The sequence below is a fragment of the Podarcis raffonei genome, chromosome 16 (genome assembly GCF_027172205.1).
Source record: "Podarcis raffonei isolate rPodRaf1 chromosome 16, rPodRaf1.pri, whole genome shotgun sequence".
NCBI lineage: Eukaryota > Metazoa > Chordata > Lepidosauria > Squamata > Lacertidae > Podarcis > Podarcis raffonei.
In genome coordinates, this window is record NC_070617.1 from 14,149,491 (window position 1) to 14,162,676 (window position 13,186).

General features: G+C 48.7%; 1 protein-coding gene across 4 annotated transcripts in view; it reads right to left on the reverse strand.

Annotated features, from left to right (window-relative positions):
• Window positions 1-255: 255 nt before the first annotated feature.
• Window positions 256-13,186, reverse strand: part of CTSW (cathepsin W) — a 28,005-nt gene continuing 15,074 nt past the window's right edge. For all 4 annotated transcript variants that reach the window (XM_053368570.1, XM_053368569.1, XM_053368567.1 and 1 more), the window contains 8 exons: window positions 11,415-11,566; window positions 9,610-9,709; window positions 7,815-7,895; window positions 6,438-6,557; window positions 5,000-5,064; window positions 4,422-4,512; window positions 2,767-2,843; window positions 256-860 (listed from right to left, as the gene is read on the reverse strand). In XM_053368570.1, coding sequence (XP_053224545.1) covers window positions 750-860; window positions 2,767-2,843; window positions 4,422-4,512; window positions 5,000-5,064; window positions 6,438-6,557; window positions 7,815-7,895; window positions 9,610-9,709; window positions 11,415-11,566 — 797 coding nt within the window. In that variant the 3' untranslated portion in view covers window positions 256-749. The remainder of the gene's footprint in view (window positions 861-2,766; window positions 2,844-4,421; window positions 4,513-4,999; window positions 5,065-6,437; window positions 6,558-7,814; window positions 7,896-9,609; window positions 9,710-11,414; window positions 11,567-13,186) is intronic.

Consider the following 13,186-nt stretch of genomic DNA (forward strand, 5'->3'; position numbering starts at 1 on the left):
CATTGAAGAAGATAACAGCAAGGATGCTTCTTGCTCAGAGATAGAAAGAAGAAGAAGTACCACCCAGAGAAGAGTGGCAAACCAAGCTGATGAAATATGCAGAAATGGCAAGACTGATGGGAAAGGCCAGAAATCAGGAAGACCAAGTATTTTTAAAAGACTGGAATAACTTTCTCACCTATCTGAGAGATCACTGTAAACAGCTGAAATCATTGGCAGGAATACAAAAATGTAACATGGATTTTGGATACTATGATTATATAAAAGATGGATTACAGTAGGAGATGCAGGAATAGAATTGGAACCCATGAAGGGAAGGATGGAGGTCTCAAGGTTTGAAAGAACCCCTTTTTTAATGTGTGAAAATGTTATGTTTATGGTGTAAAACTTTTATGTAAAACTAATAAAAAATTAGAAGAAGAAGAAAACAGTGGTTACCTAGACCTCGTTGCTGGTTGCGCAACAAGGGCCACCAGAAATATAGGTCCCCCACTGCTGGCTTCAACTCTGCCCCATTGCTGGCATGCAGTCCACAACAACAAAATTGGGGGTCTGCACCGTTCATTGACATAATGCTGTAGAAAAATATGGCTGGGGTATGACAGCTTGTGGCATTAGAAGCTGTGCAAGGGAGAAACAACAATGGCAGGCCTGATTCGAGCCAAAAAGAGGTGATGCACTGTAGGAGTCAGCCCATGCAGTCGCTTCCAGATGATGTTGGACTCCAGATCATGAACGCAGTTGTGCCATCAAGGACGGCAAACCACAGGCTTCTTTCCCTCGGAATCCCGGACAAGCGCCGTTGCCACGAACATGGCAATGCCGCAAGTATTGGTGCCACGGTGCAGCCGGAAGTAGCCCTAGGTGGGAAGAGAATGGGGTCAAAAGTGTCACGGCTCTGGCTGAGCTCCAGGCCAAAGCCCTGCGCTCAGCGCCTGGCAGGCGTGTCAGTCCAAGCACGCCAGCTGGGGGGCTGCAGGGTCCTTGATCTAGCCCAATATTGTCTCCTCCAGAGGTCAGCAAAGTGATGCTCAAGGGAGCTCTTCCTGCTCAGTTCCTCTTCTCAATGGCTCGGCCTCTCCTACCTTTAACACACACCCTTCAAACCAGCCCACATTTCATTTGATGCCAGAGCCAGACATCTTCCCTTCCGTTCTGAACAGAGGAAAGACACAAAGAGCTTCTCTCTGCAAGCAAATGTAGCCATGGCTGATGTAGGTGGTTTTTCTCACCCCTTGAAGCCCACACAATTTTGTGATCCTGTCACTGTTCCTGCTCTTTTGGAAGCAACAGCCATTTTCTATTATGACTCACGCGCCACAGTGGCCATTTGGTGTTATGCCAAACCCCCACCCTCCACGGCGGCCATTTTGTGTTATACTCCATACCCCACAGCAGCCATTTTGTAATCAACACCCAGAGCACTTACTCAAAATTCCCCATACACCCACCAAAAGTTTAGTGACCTCCGTCTACCCTGACTGGCTTGCTGGAGAAATTGTCTTTCCAATGATCTGTTCTCTGACCTCCTTGTTTTTAACTAGAGATGCCAGGAATTGAAGCTGAGCCCTTTTGCACACCATGTGTGTGCTCAACCTCTCCCCTGAAAAATAAGTTTGGGAGAGGCGCCAGCTCTGTGGTAGAACACCTGCTTCCAAGCAGAAGGTCCCAGTTTCTATCTCCACTTCAGAGGATCAGGAAGCAGGAGAGGAGGGGTCCTGTTGTCCATCAGATTAGATAATCATGAGCTAGACAGACAACTAGCCTGAGTTGCTCAAAGGCAACTAAACTACCTGTGTGCCTGGGAGAGACTGTGTGTCATGGACTGGTTGGATGCAGAGGAATGATGGCAGGAATCAGCTGGGGAACCCCCAAGGGGAGAAGGCTCAGAGCCCGGGGAGTGGTGGTGGGATGGTGATGAGTGGTCAGAGGGAGAAGACGGGGAAGAGGATGGGTCGGAAGCTGGAGGCAACAGGCGTTAGTGAGCAGGGAGAGTCTGTGGCAGAGAGAAGACTAGAATCAGAGGCAGAAGCTGAAGCAGGAGAGGAGGGAAGCCAAAAGGCAGAAAGGAGTCAGCCAGGATGTCTCTCCCTCTTGTTGTAACCAGCTCCGCTACCCCCATCTCCCAGAACCAGAAGAGGCATGAAAAGGGGGGAGGTGAGGTTGGTTGCATGCAGGCACAGTCTCTGATTGCTGGGGGAAAGCCCTGGTGAGGAGGCTTTCAGTCTCAGCAACTGATTTTCATGGAGGAGATTCACCAAGTAGGAGCTGCTCTGCTCCTTAGACCTGACACTCAACCAAATATGTGGAGGTTGTGCTTTTGCTAATAAACAGTTAACTCCACCTTTGAACTGTGTGATTACTGACCAGCACTCTCCTGTGACGAAGCACAGGGACGTCTCAAGTTCATTCCCCAGCACCTCCAATTAAAAGCTGATATGAAAGACCCCACTCTGCCTGAGATCCTGAGAGAGGCACAATCAAATACTAGGCTAGGCAGCTTCCTAAAGCCCACCCTCATCCACTGCCCCTGTCCCAGTCCCAAGCCTTATAGCCAGTTCTGGTCCATTGGTAGTCAAAAGACAACCCTTGTAAGTCCTGAGATGGAAGCACGCCCCCCCCCCAGCTAACAAGGATGTTGATGGGTTTCACCCACCCCATCTTATTCTCTCACGCCAGGCACACAGCACCCCTGCCCAGTTCCTATGCTTCCTGCCCCACTCCACCCAAACACCCCAATGGCCAAAGAAGTGGAGATCAGCCCACCTTTTCTCCCCAGCGCTCTCCCCACGAATTCTGGATGATCCAATATGGTCCAACCCAGGATCCACGTCGAGATTTGACTGCACAGAAGGGGAGAATGGAAGCTAAGTATTGCTTTATACTTCTGGGGGAAGAACATGGCGGACTGAGCGTCTTCTGACGGCACCTTGCCAACAGAGATAATTAAGTGGTGACTGCTGATAGCCAATACATAAATCTTGGCTACTGAATTCACTCTGGAGATAGCAGTGAGCAGGGGATCAACCGCTGATGCTTGGAAAAAAGTTGTTTACTATGCCGTGAGACTGAGAAGCTGTCAGCTCCTGAGATGGAGAGTCCTCAATGTATCATAAGAGCCTGTTCCACTGTCGAACAGCTCTTACCATCAAAGTTCTTCCTGATGTTAAGTCATAGAATCATACAGTGGTGCCCCGCAAGACGAATGCCTCGCAAGACGGAAAACCCGCTAGACGAAAGGGTTTTCCGTTTTGGAGGCGCTTCGCAAGACGAATTTCCCTATGGGCTTGCTTCGCAAGACGAAAATGTCTTGCGAGTCTTGCCATTCCCCCCCCCCTTTTTCTAAGCCGCTAATAGCCTTTTAGCAGCTCAGCCGCTAAGCCTTTAATAGCCGCTAAGCCGCTAAACCGCTAATAGCACTAAACCGCTTAGCCGCTAATGGGGTTGCTTCGCAAGACGAAAAAACCGCTAGACGAAGAGAATCTAGTATGCTGCATTACAGTTCCTGTGACAGGCGGGGGGGGGGGAATCACAAAATGGTCTACCACAGGCATCCCCAACCTTCGGCCCTCCAGATGTTTTGGACTACAATTCCCATCATCCCTGACCACTGGTCCTGTTAGCTAGGGATCATGGGAGTTGTAGGCCAAAACTTCTGGAGGGCCGCAGGTTGGGGGTGCCTGGTCTACCAAGACCACCAGCCATTTTTAAGCGGTCTGTGAGGGACAAAGTCTGGGAACAGCTGTCCTATTCAGTCCATCTGGCAGTAAAAACAGCAGCAGCTATCCAGCCAAAAGACTTCAAAAAACTGGAAATAATTGACACATTTCCTGAAGGACAGGGAGGAGTTGACCAGATAGGCTTTTGGTCAGTATTGTCTCATGTAGGCAGACTCAACACGGGAGCTCCATGCTGGAGCAAGCTGGTTTTTCTCCGGCTCTGGAGGGTAGGACCTGAGCCAATGGTTCAAGTTACAAAAAAAGAAGATTCTGACTAAACATTAGGAAGAACTGTTTGACGGTGGAACAGACTACCTTGGAAGGTGGTTGACTGTCCTTCCTTGGAGGTTTTTAAGCAGAGGTTGGATGGCCGTTTGTCATGGATGATCTAGTTGAGATTCCTGCATTGCAGGGGGTTGGGCTAGATGACCCTCGGGGTCCCTTCCAATTCTAGGGTCCTCCATGAAAAAAAAATCCCTGCACATAGAAAGCTAACATGTCAGGATATCTTCAGGGTCCGTCCCCCCCTGGCCAAAATGGGAGTGGAGCATTCCGTCATGGCAGCCATCACCTGCAATCTAAAATGGTACAGTCCGGAGACAATGAGTGCAAGAGGAGAGGAGGATTTTACAGAACAGCAGCTATAGACCTGGAGTCTAATAATTGCCCTGCACAGACAAGAGAGTGAAGCCCTTTGCTCACCTTCATCGTAGCCCACAATGAGCGCAGCATGATCTAGTAGCTTCGGGTTGCAGGACTGGGAAGGGGATCGGATGATGCCCTTCTGATAATTCTAGCAGAGAGGGAGAAAGGGGGAAAGAGCAGGTCTAAATCAGCAGAAAGCAAGGCGGCCATTCGTGTGAATGCGATGCCGTTCCATCAACCTCAGTTTGCCCACAGCCTGCCTCCAACCCAGGTGTTTTTAGGGTAGTGCGACTGGTTCAGCCGCACAGGGTACCACCGACATTTGAGAGCCCAAAGCCCGCCACTGCCCCACCCTCCTGCTTTCTTACTTGGAACTGGCCTGCCTGTCCACTTCCTTCTTAGTCAAAGTGTTTCCCCTTGGAAAACTCAGCTGGGAGGAGGATGTAGCATAGACCGAACCAGAATGAGTTGGCTCTGCTTGTCAGGGGCTCTGGTGCCACCTAGTGTTCGCCTCCCTGCCTCCTGTCCTACCAGCAGCAAGGGGCACCAGACGCCGCTGGGGAGGGCATGAGCAAACAAGTTGGGTAAGTTGGTGGGTGAGATGGGATTTCTCTTCCACTCTGTTGGGCACCTACCTGAAGGCGAGCCTGGTTAAGGAGGGCAGTTACAGGCCCCTGGGAAGCAACGATTCTAGCGATATCTGAGAAATGCAGCGGGGAGGGGAAGCCAAGAATTAGCACTGGGGTGAGGAGAAGATAGGCGAACCCTAGCTTTTATAGCAAACTAGACTATTATTGTTGTTGTTGTTGTTATTATTATTATTATTATTATTATTATTATTATTATTATTATTATTATTTGTATACCACCCTGTACCCACAGGTCTCGGGCCAGTTACAACATAAAATCACAATATAAATATAATCGTAATAAACATAAAAATAAAACCAAAAACAACCCAATAACCCCTTTCTCCAAATATATATTCTAGTGTCCAAGTTCAGTCTTAGAACATGGGGAATTATGAGGAAGGCCTCTGAGAATGTCCAGAGCGACTTTTCTAATGAGTAGCCCCTTCCACACACCCACACACCACCACACACAACTAGCCTCCATTGGCTTAGGGCCTTGTCAGAGGTTAGGTGAATCGCTGCAGCCTGACCAATGTTCAAACTGCTTTTGAGTGACACAACATTTTACAGGTCTACCCATTCTAGAGCAAAACCAGGGAGGAGGGAATGAGAAAATCTATCACCTGCCCAGTTAGCACTGACCCAATAAAACTTTCCACTCTGTTGTTTTGAGAACCGACAGTTTTACTGGGTCAGTAAACCTGGAGCTATAACTTCATCCCTCGATCGATTGGATTGTGATTTTTTTGGCCCGCCTGACAAAGTTTTCTGCGCTGCTCAGAAGCTTGCTCCTGGAACGCGGAATGCTATTTGGCTCCTCAGTGTGGCAACTAAAGACAAAGCCTCTGGCCAAAGAGCAGGCGATGGCCAGGCAAAGTGAGCCCAAATCTCTGAAAAGAAAAAAGTTCCAACCTCTTCCATATGATCCTCTTGTTCTCTGGATCAACCTTCTGGAAATCACTTCCTCTAGTCTACTGCATCATGTGTGAGTGATATGCAATTTTGCCCATTTTTGCCCCTGCCCACCACCAGCATGTGGCCCTCAACAGATTCCCCCTGAGGGAATGTGGCCCTCAGCGGAAAAAGGTTTGCCTTTGCTTTAACCTAAATGATGCTTCTTCCTTGTCCCAGAACAGAACCCTTTCCTCCTGCTACATGTTCATTCATTACACTGAGTCAAGATCCTAAGAGCCCAGGCCCAGTTATGGATAATACCAGCAGAAGAGAGCACCCTCTAAACATGTGCAGAGTGCATTCTCCTTCCCTTACTGCGTATTTGCTAGAGGCAAATTTCCCACACCTCTGGAATCAGAAAGGTTCAGTTCTAATACCTCCATTAACAAATTATGCCTTCTTATCCTTTTCTTACCGTGCGAAGTTGCAATTCACACCCACTTCCCCCACAGACCTCCTACTCTGCCATGGGCTAGTAAATCCTTACAATTCTCATCCCTGGGGAGTAATTCATAGCCGTCGATTTGGGTAACTGTTCGTTTCTGGTGCTTCTGGCATGTCTGATTTCTGCCGGTGTAGGGGTACAGAAGGCTGTTTGACAGTCCGCCTGGGAAGGAAGGAAGTCACAGCAGGTGAATAGCAGTGGGCTGGGGGAAGGCAGCACATACCCCCCTTCTCCCCTTCCCCACTTAAGCAGGAAAACACACACACACACACACACACACACAGGTCCCAGCCAACCTCTCCAGTTTATACAATGCCAGGCCAATTAGCTTCCCGAATTTTAGTTTGCCTAGTCTCTTGGGGCAGGAGGGAGTAAAGACAAGATCCAAGGAGTGGGGTGAAATATGCAAAAGTGCCAGGAGTGCAGAGATAGGGAAGGGCCCTAGCTCAGTAGCAGAGCACCCACTCGCAGAAGGTCCCAAGTTCAGTTCCCATATTCCCCACGTAGTTGGGGCAGATCTGAAACCCTGGAGAGCCTCTGCTGGCCAGCAGAGACCACCCTGAGCTACATGGAGCCCAGGTGTGACTCAGTGAAAGGCAGCTTCCTACATTCCTAGAATCAAAGAGTCATGGAGTGGGAAGGGACCCTGAGGGTCATCTAGTCCCACCCCCTGCAATGCGGGAATCTCAACCAAGGCATCCATGACAGATGACCGTCCAACCTTTGCTTGAAGACCTCCAAGGAAGGACAGTCCATCACCTTCTAAGGTACTCTGTTCCACTGCCAAACAGTTCTTCCTAATGTTAAGTCAGAATCTCTTTTCTTGTGTTTTGAATCAGTCGGTTGGGATTCAACTCTCTGGAGAAGCAGACGATAAGCTCGCTCCATCTTCCATCTGACAGCCCTTTAGATACTTGATCCTATCTCCTCTCAGTCTCCTCTTTTCCAGGCTAAACATACCCAGCTCCTTCAACCGTTCCTCATAAGGCTTGCTTTCAAGACTCCTGATCTTCTTGGTTGTCTTCCTTTGCACACGTTCCAGCTTGTCAACATCCTTCTTAAATTGTGGTGCCCAGAACTGGACACAGTATTCCAGGTGTGGTCTGACCAAGGCAGAATAGAGCGGGACTATGACTTCCCTGGATCGGACCCTATACTTCTGTTGATGCAGCCTAGGGTAGCATTAGCTTTTCTTTACTGCTGCATCACACTGTTGACTCATGCTTAAAGGCCCTGTAATAATTCTGAATTAAGCTGGGATTGTATCTACCTGGCTAACAGCATTGCAGGGTTTGTTGTGAGGGTAAAATATGTTGGCAGGGATCATAATAGCCCAGTTCCATGGGGGAAAGGCAGGCTATAAGGGTTGTTCCTACAGAAAATAAATAAGAAGAGTGGGAATTCAAAAGGTTTGCATACTGCTGTTGAAGACAGTCCGGAGTCCATCCCACACATAGCCTCCCAGGCAACCGATCTTGTTGTATGTGCAATCTAGTACCTCTGAAATGGAAGAACAAAGAGTCAACCCACCCTAAGGAGAATCCCAAACTGGACTGGTGGTTTGGGTTCAACATACACACAACCGTCCCTTTGATGGTCCCTGCCAGTGCTTAGACCCAAAGCTTGCTTTGTAAAATTTCCTGAATGGCTGAACAGTAAATGAACCCTACATGGAAATGTTTCAGTGGAAGGACAAAAGGAAAACAGTACTGTTTGCACTCTCTCCCCCCCTTTCTTTTTCAACCACAAATTACAGCATAAGTGCTATTTGCTAGGCTGATGTCTAGGTTCAGGACGGGTAAAGGTAAAGGTAAGGGTACCCCTGCCCATACGGGCCAGTCTTGCCAGACTCTAGGGTTGTGCACCCATCTCACTTAAGAGGCCGGGGGCCAGCGCTGTCCGGAGACACTTCCTGGTCACGTGGCCAGCGTGACGAAGCTGCTCTGGCGAGCCAGCACCAGCGCAGCGCATGGAAACGCCGTTTACCTTCCCGCTATAAAGCGGTACCTATTTATCTACTTGCACGTGGGGGTGCTTTCGAACTGCTAGGTGGGCAGGAGCTGGGACTGAAAGACGGGAGCTCACTCCACCGCGGGGATTCGAACCGCCGACCATGCGATCGGCAAGCCCTAAGCACTGAGGTTTTACCCACAGCGCCACCCGCGTCCCACTTTCAGGACGGGTAGCTTCCATTAACTCATGTAAGAAAGACAACAGTCAATGAATGACAAGAGAGGGTCTCCTGATAGCTAGAAATCTGTCTCCAGCCTTTGGAATGTAATCTCCATGCCTTGGCGAAAAGAAGAACCTTCCAGCTAGCAAGGATGGGGCAGACTACACAGCTCGGAGCCAGTTTGGCAGATTCAACTGAAGAGATTCCCACTTGGATTGGCTGGGACCTTCCTTTGCAGCGTAACTTGAACTCAAGTCAAGATACCTGTGGGTTTTTTTAGACATCCAGTGATTAGGGATGGGCGAGACTTTTGATTCAATTCGCATTTAAAGGTGAACCTAACTAATTCCCCCTTTCCAAAACAACAAACAAACTGGAAAAACAGCTTTCCTTCGAAATTCACATTTTGCAAATTTTGCAATGCCTTTCTCTGGCCAGGTAAAGTGTACTGTACTGTTTTTAACACTTGATTGGGAGCCGCCCAGAGTGCCTGGGGAAACTCAGCCAGATGGGCGGGGTATAAATAATAAATAATAATGATTATTATTATTATTACAAATTGGCATTAACTGAGTGGGGTAAGCTGTGAAGGGAAGTGTATATGTTAGTGGAAATCAAATGCATTCTGTTAGGGGAAGCTGTTTTGCAAAAAATGTGCCTATTAGGGGAAATGGCTTTCAAAAATGTTACATTAGGGGAAATCCATACTAGAGTGCTTATGATTTTTAAAAAGAAACAAACTGCAAACTGATGTGGAGCACCGAACATGAGAATGGAAAAATGAGAAACCGAGAGAAACTGAAATTGTCACATTTGCCCATCCCTGCCAGTGCTTGACAGATAGGTGGCCCTGCCCACCTGTCATAGTGCCCTGCTTGGGGTGGGGCGGCTCAAGAGCCAGCCCACTGAGATGTTTGGGGTGTGTGGCTATGGGAAGGCGATTACCATGATGAGCTCCTGTGCCTAAAATATACTCCCATGCCTTGCCTGTCTCTGGCCACCCACCCACCCCTTGCCCTGCTCTCCCAATGCCCGACATACCCTGGACCGAAAGGTTCCTTGGCACATGTCTGTGGATGTTCCATAAGGCCTCAATGTTGGACACAGCAGCAAAAGCCCAGCAAGACCTGCACTTTTTGCCCTGGGAGGGGAAGGGAAGAGAGATTGTAGGGAGCAGGAATAGTTAACCTGGGACATATCCCATCCTCTTCTCCCCCACCCCTGTTCTGTCCCCAAAATCCTGTTCTCAAAAACCCTAACATAGACTTGGGAGATAAGCCATAAACTGACACCCTTCCCACTCCCCACTCCCCCAGCCTTGTTCTGATGCCTTTAAACAGCCAGTTGCCCACACAGAAAATTTACTGGAAAACTAAAGCATTTCCTAGAATGAAAATAAAACAATGAGGGTGGTAGAATCAGCTAGATATCAGGCTGAATGCTGGGGGGCCCTCAAGACACCCTCTTTATGCAGCAGTCATTCTTCCTGATTTGCTTGCACAAAGCTGGTGTAAGAAGTTAGACTAGGTCCGTTCTTTACGGAGCATTTGTTCCGCTTTGTTAGCAGTGAGCGTTCACCCAGATTTGCTTGCGCAATCATCACACGTCTTCCTGCCCATAACTCGTTCACCCACACTTCTCAGTGCATTTCCCCATCAAACCCCTCCTGGACTGCTTTAGCGCACTGTAGCACCGGTGGTGTCAAGGATAGGGAGGAAATTCAGTTTGGATTCTAGTGCAAACGTCCCTGATTTGCACTTTCCAAAACAATAGGCAAACCACAACGCAGACATCCTCTGAAATCGACACTTTTTTCCTCCCACTTTTCTACTGCAGCTCTCCAGACAAACCAAGTGTCTATTATCGTAGGAGAAGTGGGTGTTAGAATGCATATATTATTGAAAACATTTTTAAAAATGCATTGTATTAGGGGAAATTGCCTGCAAAAAAATAATAATGTACCGGTATATACCAGGTGGCAAAACTGAATGCCAAAATGTGCCTGTCAGGGGAAATGTGCACTAGGATGCTAATGAATTTTTACTTTGGGGATTGCAAACAGAGATGTACAGAGAACTGAACTGAGGAGTTGAAAAATGATAAACTGAAACAGAAATTGACAGCCCTGCACAACCCTTGCTTGCATAATTCAAGGGAGACTTGGTTCTCTGTGCCCTCAGTGTGGATGACTTTAGAATGGCTTTCGATTCTGCCTTGAAGCTCCCATTGGCTGCATCAATTCCCTGATATAAGCTTATTAAACAAATTGAGGCTTTCAGAAAGGGCTTTGAAGTCTCTTGTCCATTCTCTAAAGGGAACCCTACAACAGCCCCCCTTGAACTTCCCATTGCTCAGGCAAAGCAGGACAGAGAAGAGACTGGGGAATCACTTGTGTGGGGTAAAAGGTAAAGGTAAAGGGACCTCTGACCGTTACGTCCAGTCGCGGATGACTCTGGGGTTGCGGTGCCCATCTCACTTTACTGGCCAAGAGAGCCGGCATACAGCTTCCGGGTCATGTGGCTAGCATGATTAGCCGCTTCTGGCGAACCAGAGCAGCGCACGGAAACGCCATTTACCTTCCCATCGGAGTGTTACCTATTTATCTACTTGCACGTTGATGTGCTTTCGAACTGTTGGGTTGGCAGGAGCAGGAACCCAGCAACGGGAGCTCACCCCGTTGCAGGGATTCGAACCACCGACCTGATCGGCAAGCCCTAGGCTCTGTGGTTTAGACCACAATGCCACCTGTGTGTGGGGTACACTGGCCTTAATACCTCCTCCACCCCATCTCTGTGGGGGAGGACGAGTATGCCGAAGCATTGCACAATCCCTTTCTGTCTACTTACTTGGTCTTTTACGGCTGGGATGACGCCAGCTTTCCTCCAGTCGCAGGATTTGGTTAATTTCCCCAGGCGGGAGTTATCCGAGTCCCTCAAGCTGGGGGGCAGGCCGAGCTGGGAGGGTTGAGGGATGCCAAACATCATCGCAAACTCACTTTCTGTGTGGTGGGAAAAGGAAAAGAAAGGGCGGCGTTGTGCTCTGTCAGTCACCTCCACAAGCAGATATGTGCATGTCTTGTAATGTGTTTGACGCCAGGACAGGGAACCTCAGGCCTCAGGCCCATATGTGGCCCTCCAGGCAGTGCTGGATTTACATATAAGCTAAACAAGCTATAGCTTAGGGCCTCACTCTCTTAGGGCCCCCAAAAAAAATTAAAGGAAGAAAACCTGGATGTACATTTCCAAAATACAAGATAAAAAACAAATAAAATAAAACCTACATACAGCAACAGTGTTTTGTGTTGTGTAGGCTCCTATGATGTAAGTAATGGGCCCCACCTGCTAGCCTGCTCCCTAAAATAGCACCTGTTTGCTCATTTCTGTAGATAGGGTGCCTACATTCTGTACGGACTGGTTGCATGGTAATATGTGCAAATAGCTTTATAGATACCTATCAGGTCCATAAATTACCATATAGCATATAAAAAGGTAAAGGTACCCCTGCCCATACGGGCCAGTCGTGTCCGACTCTAGGGTTGCGTGCTCATCTCGCTCTATAGGCTGTGAGCCGGCGCCGTCCGAAGACACTTCCAGGTCACGTGGCCAGTGTGACGAAGCTGCAGCTGGCGAGCCAGCGCAGCACACGGAACGCCATTTACCTTCCCACTGGTAAGCGGTACCTATTTATCTACTTGGACTTAAGAGTGCTTTCAAACTGCTAGGTGGGCAGGAGCTGGGACCGAACGACGGGAGCTCACCCCGTCGTGGGAATTCGAACCGCCGACCATACGATCGGCAAGTCCTAGGCACTGAGGTTTTACCCACAGCGCCACCCGTGTCCCTATATAGCATATATTCAACACAAAAACCAGTGATAATTTGTTGTTGACAAAGGACAGCTGGACCTATAAAGGGCCCATTCCCTTCAGTAGCTTAGGGTCTCATCAAACCTAAATCCGGCCCTGCCTCCAGGCTTCTCTATTTGCCCCTTGGGCTGCTCCCCAAACAATACCCCTCACTGGCCCTGCTTCACACCCTCCTTGAGAGCTTTTCACCAGCTGGGATATGCCACTACGTCTTGTGGGAGTGAGCTCCAAAGTTTTAACTAGGTTCTGTGTGAGGTAGGACTTCCTTTTTTGTCTGCTCTGAATCTTCAGCTTCACTGGGTGGTCTGGAGTTCGAGCGTTCTGAATTATTTTGTATGATTTTTCCTGGCCTGCTGCTGCTTCCTGAGCCCCAGTTGATACCTGAATCCTGCCCTGGAAGCCGTCAAGGTCTTGTTGAGTTTGAAACATTCAGAGGTAAAGCTACAGACCCTCTCCCCTTCACCACCCAATGGTTTTGTTTCGTTTCGTCTGAAATTACCGGCATTAGCTCCTCCACAAACTGAAATCCAACAGGTGCAGCCTTTATTGGCTACAATTTTCTCCAGTTGAATTCCTATCTGCCTGAGAATGTCACAAGGCCCTGGCAAGATTAAGGAAAAACGTGGCCCACTGGGCAAGCCCAGCCTCGTCTCTGTGATGCCCTTTAATTTAATAACACCCAACATCCAGCCTCCTCTCTCTCTCTCTCTCTCTCTCTCTCTCTCTCTCTCTCTCTCACACACACACACACAC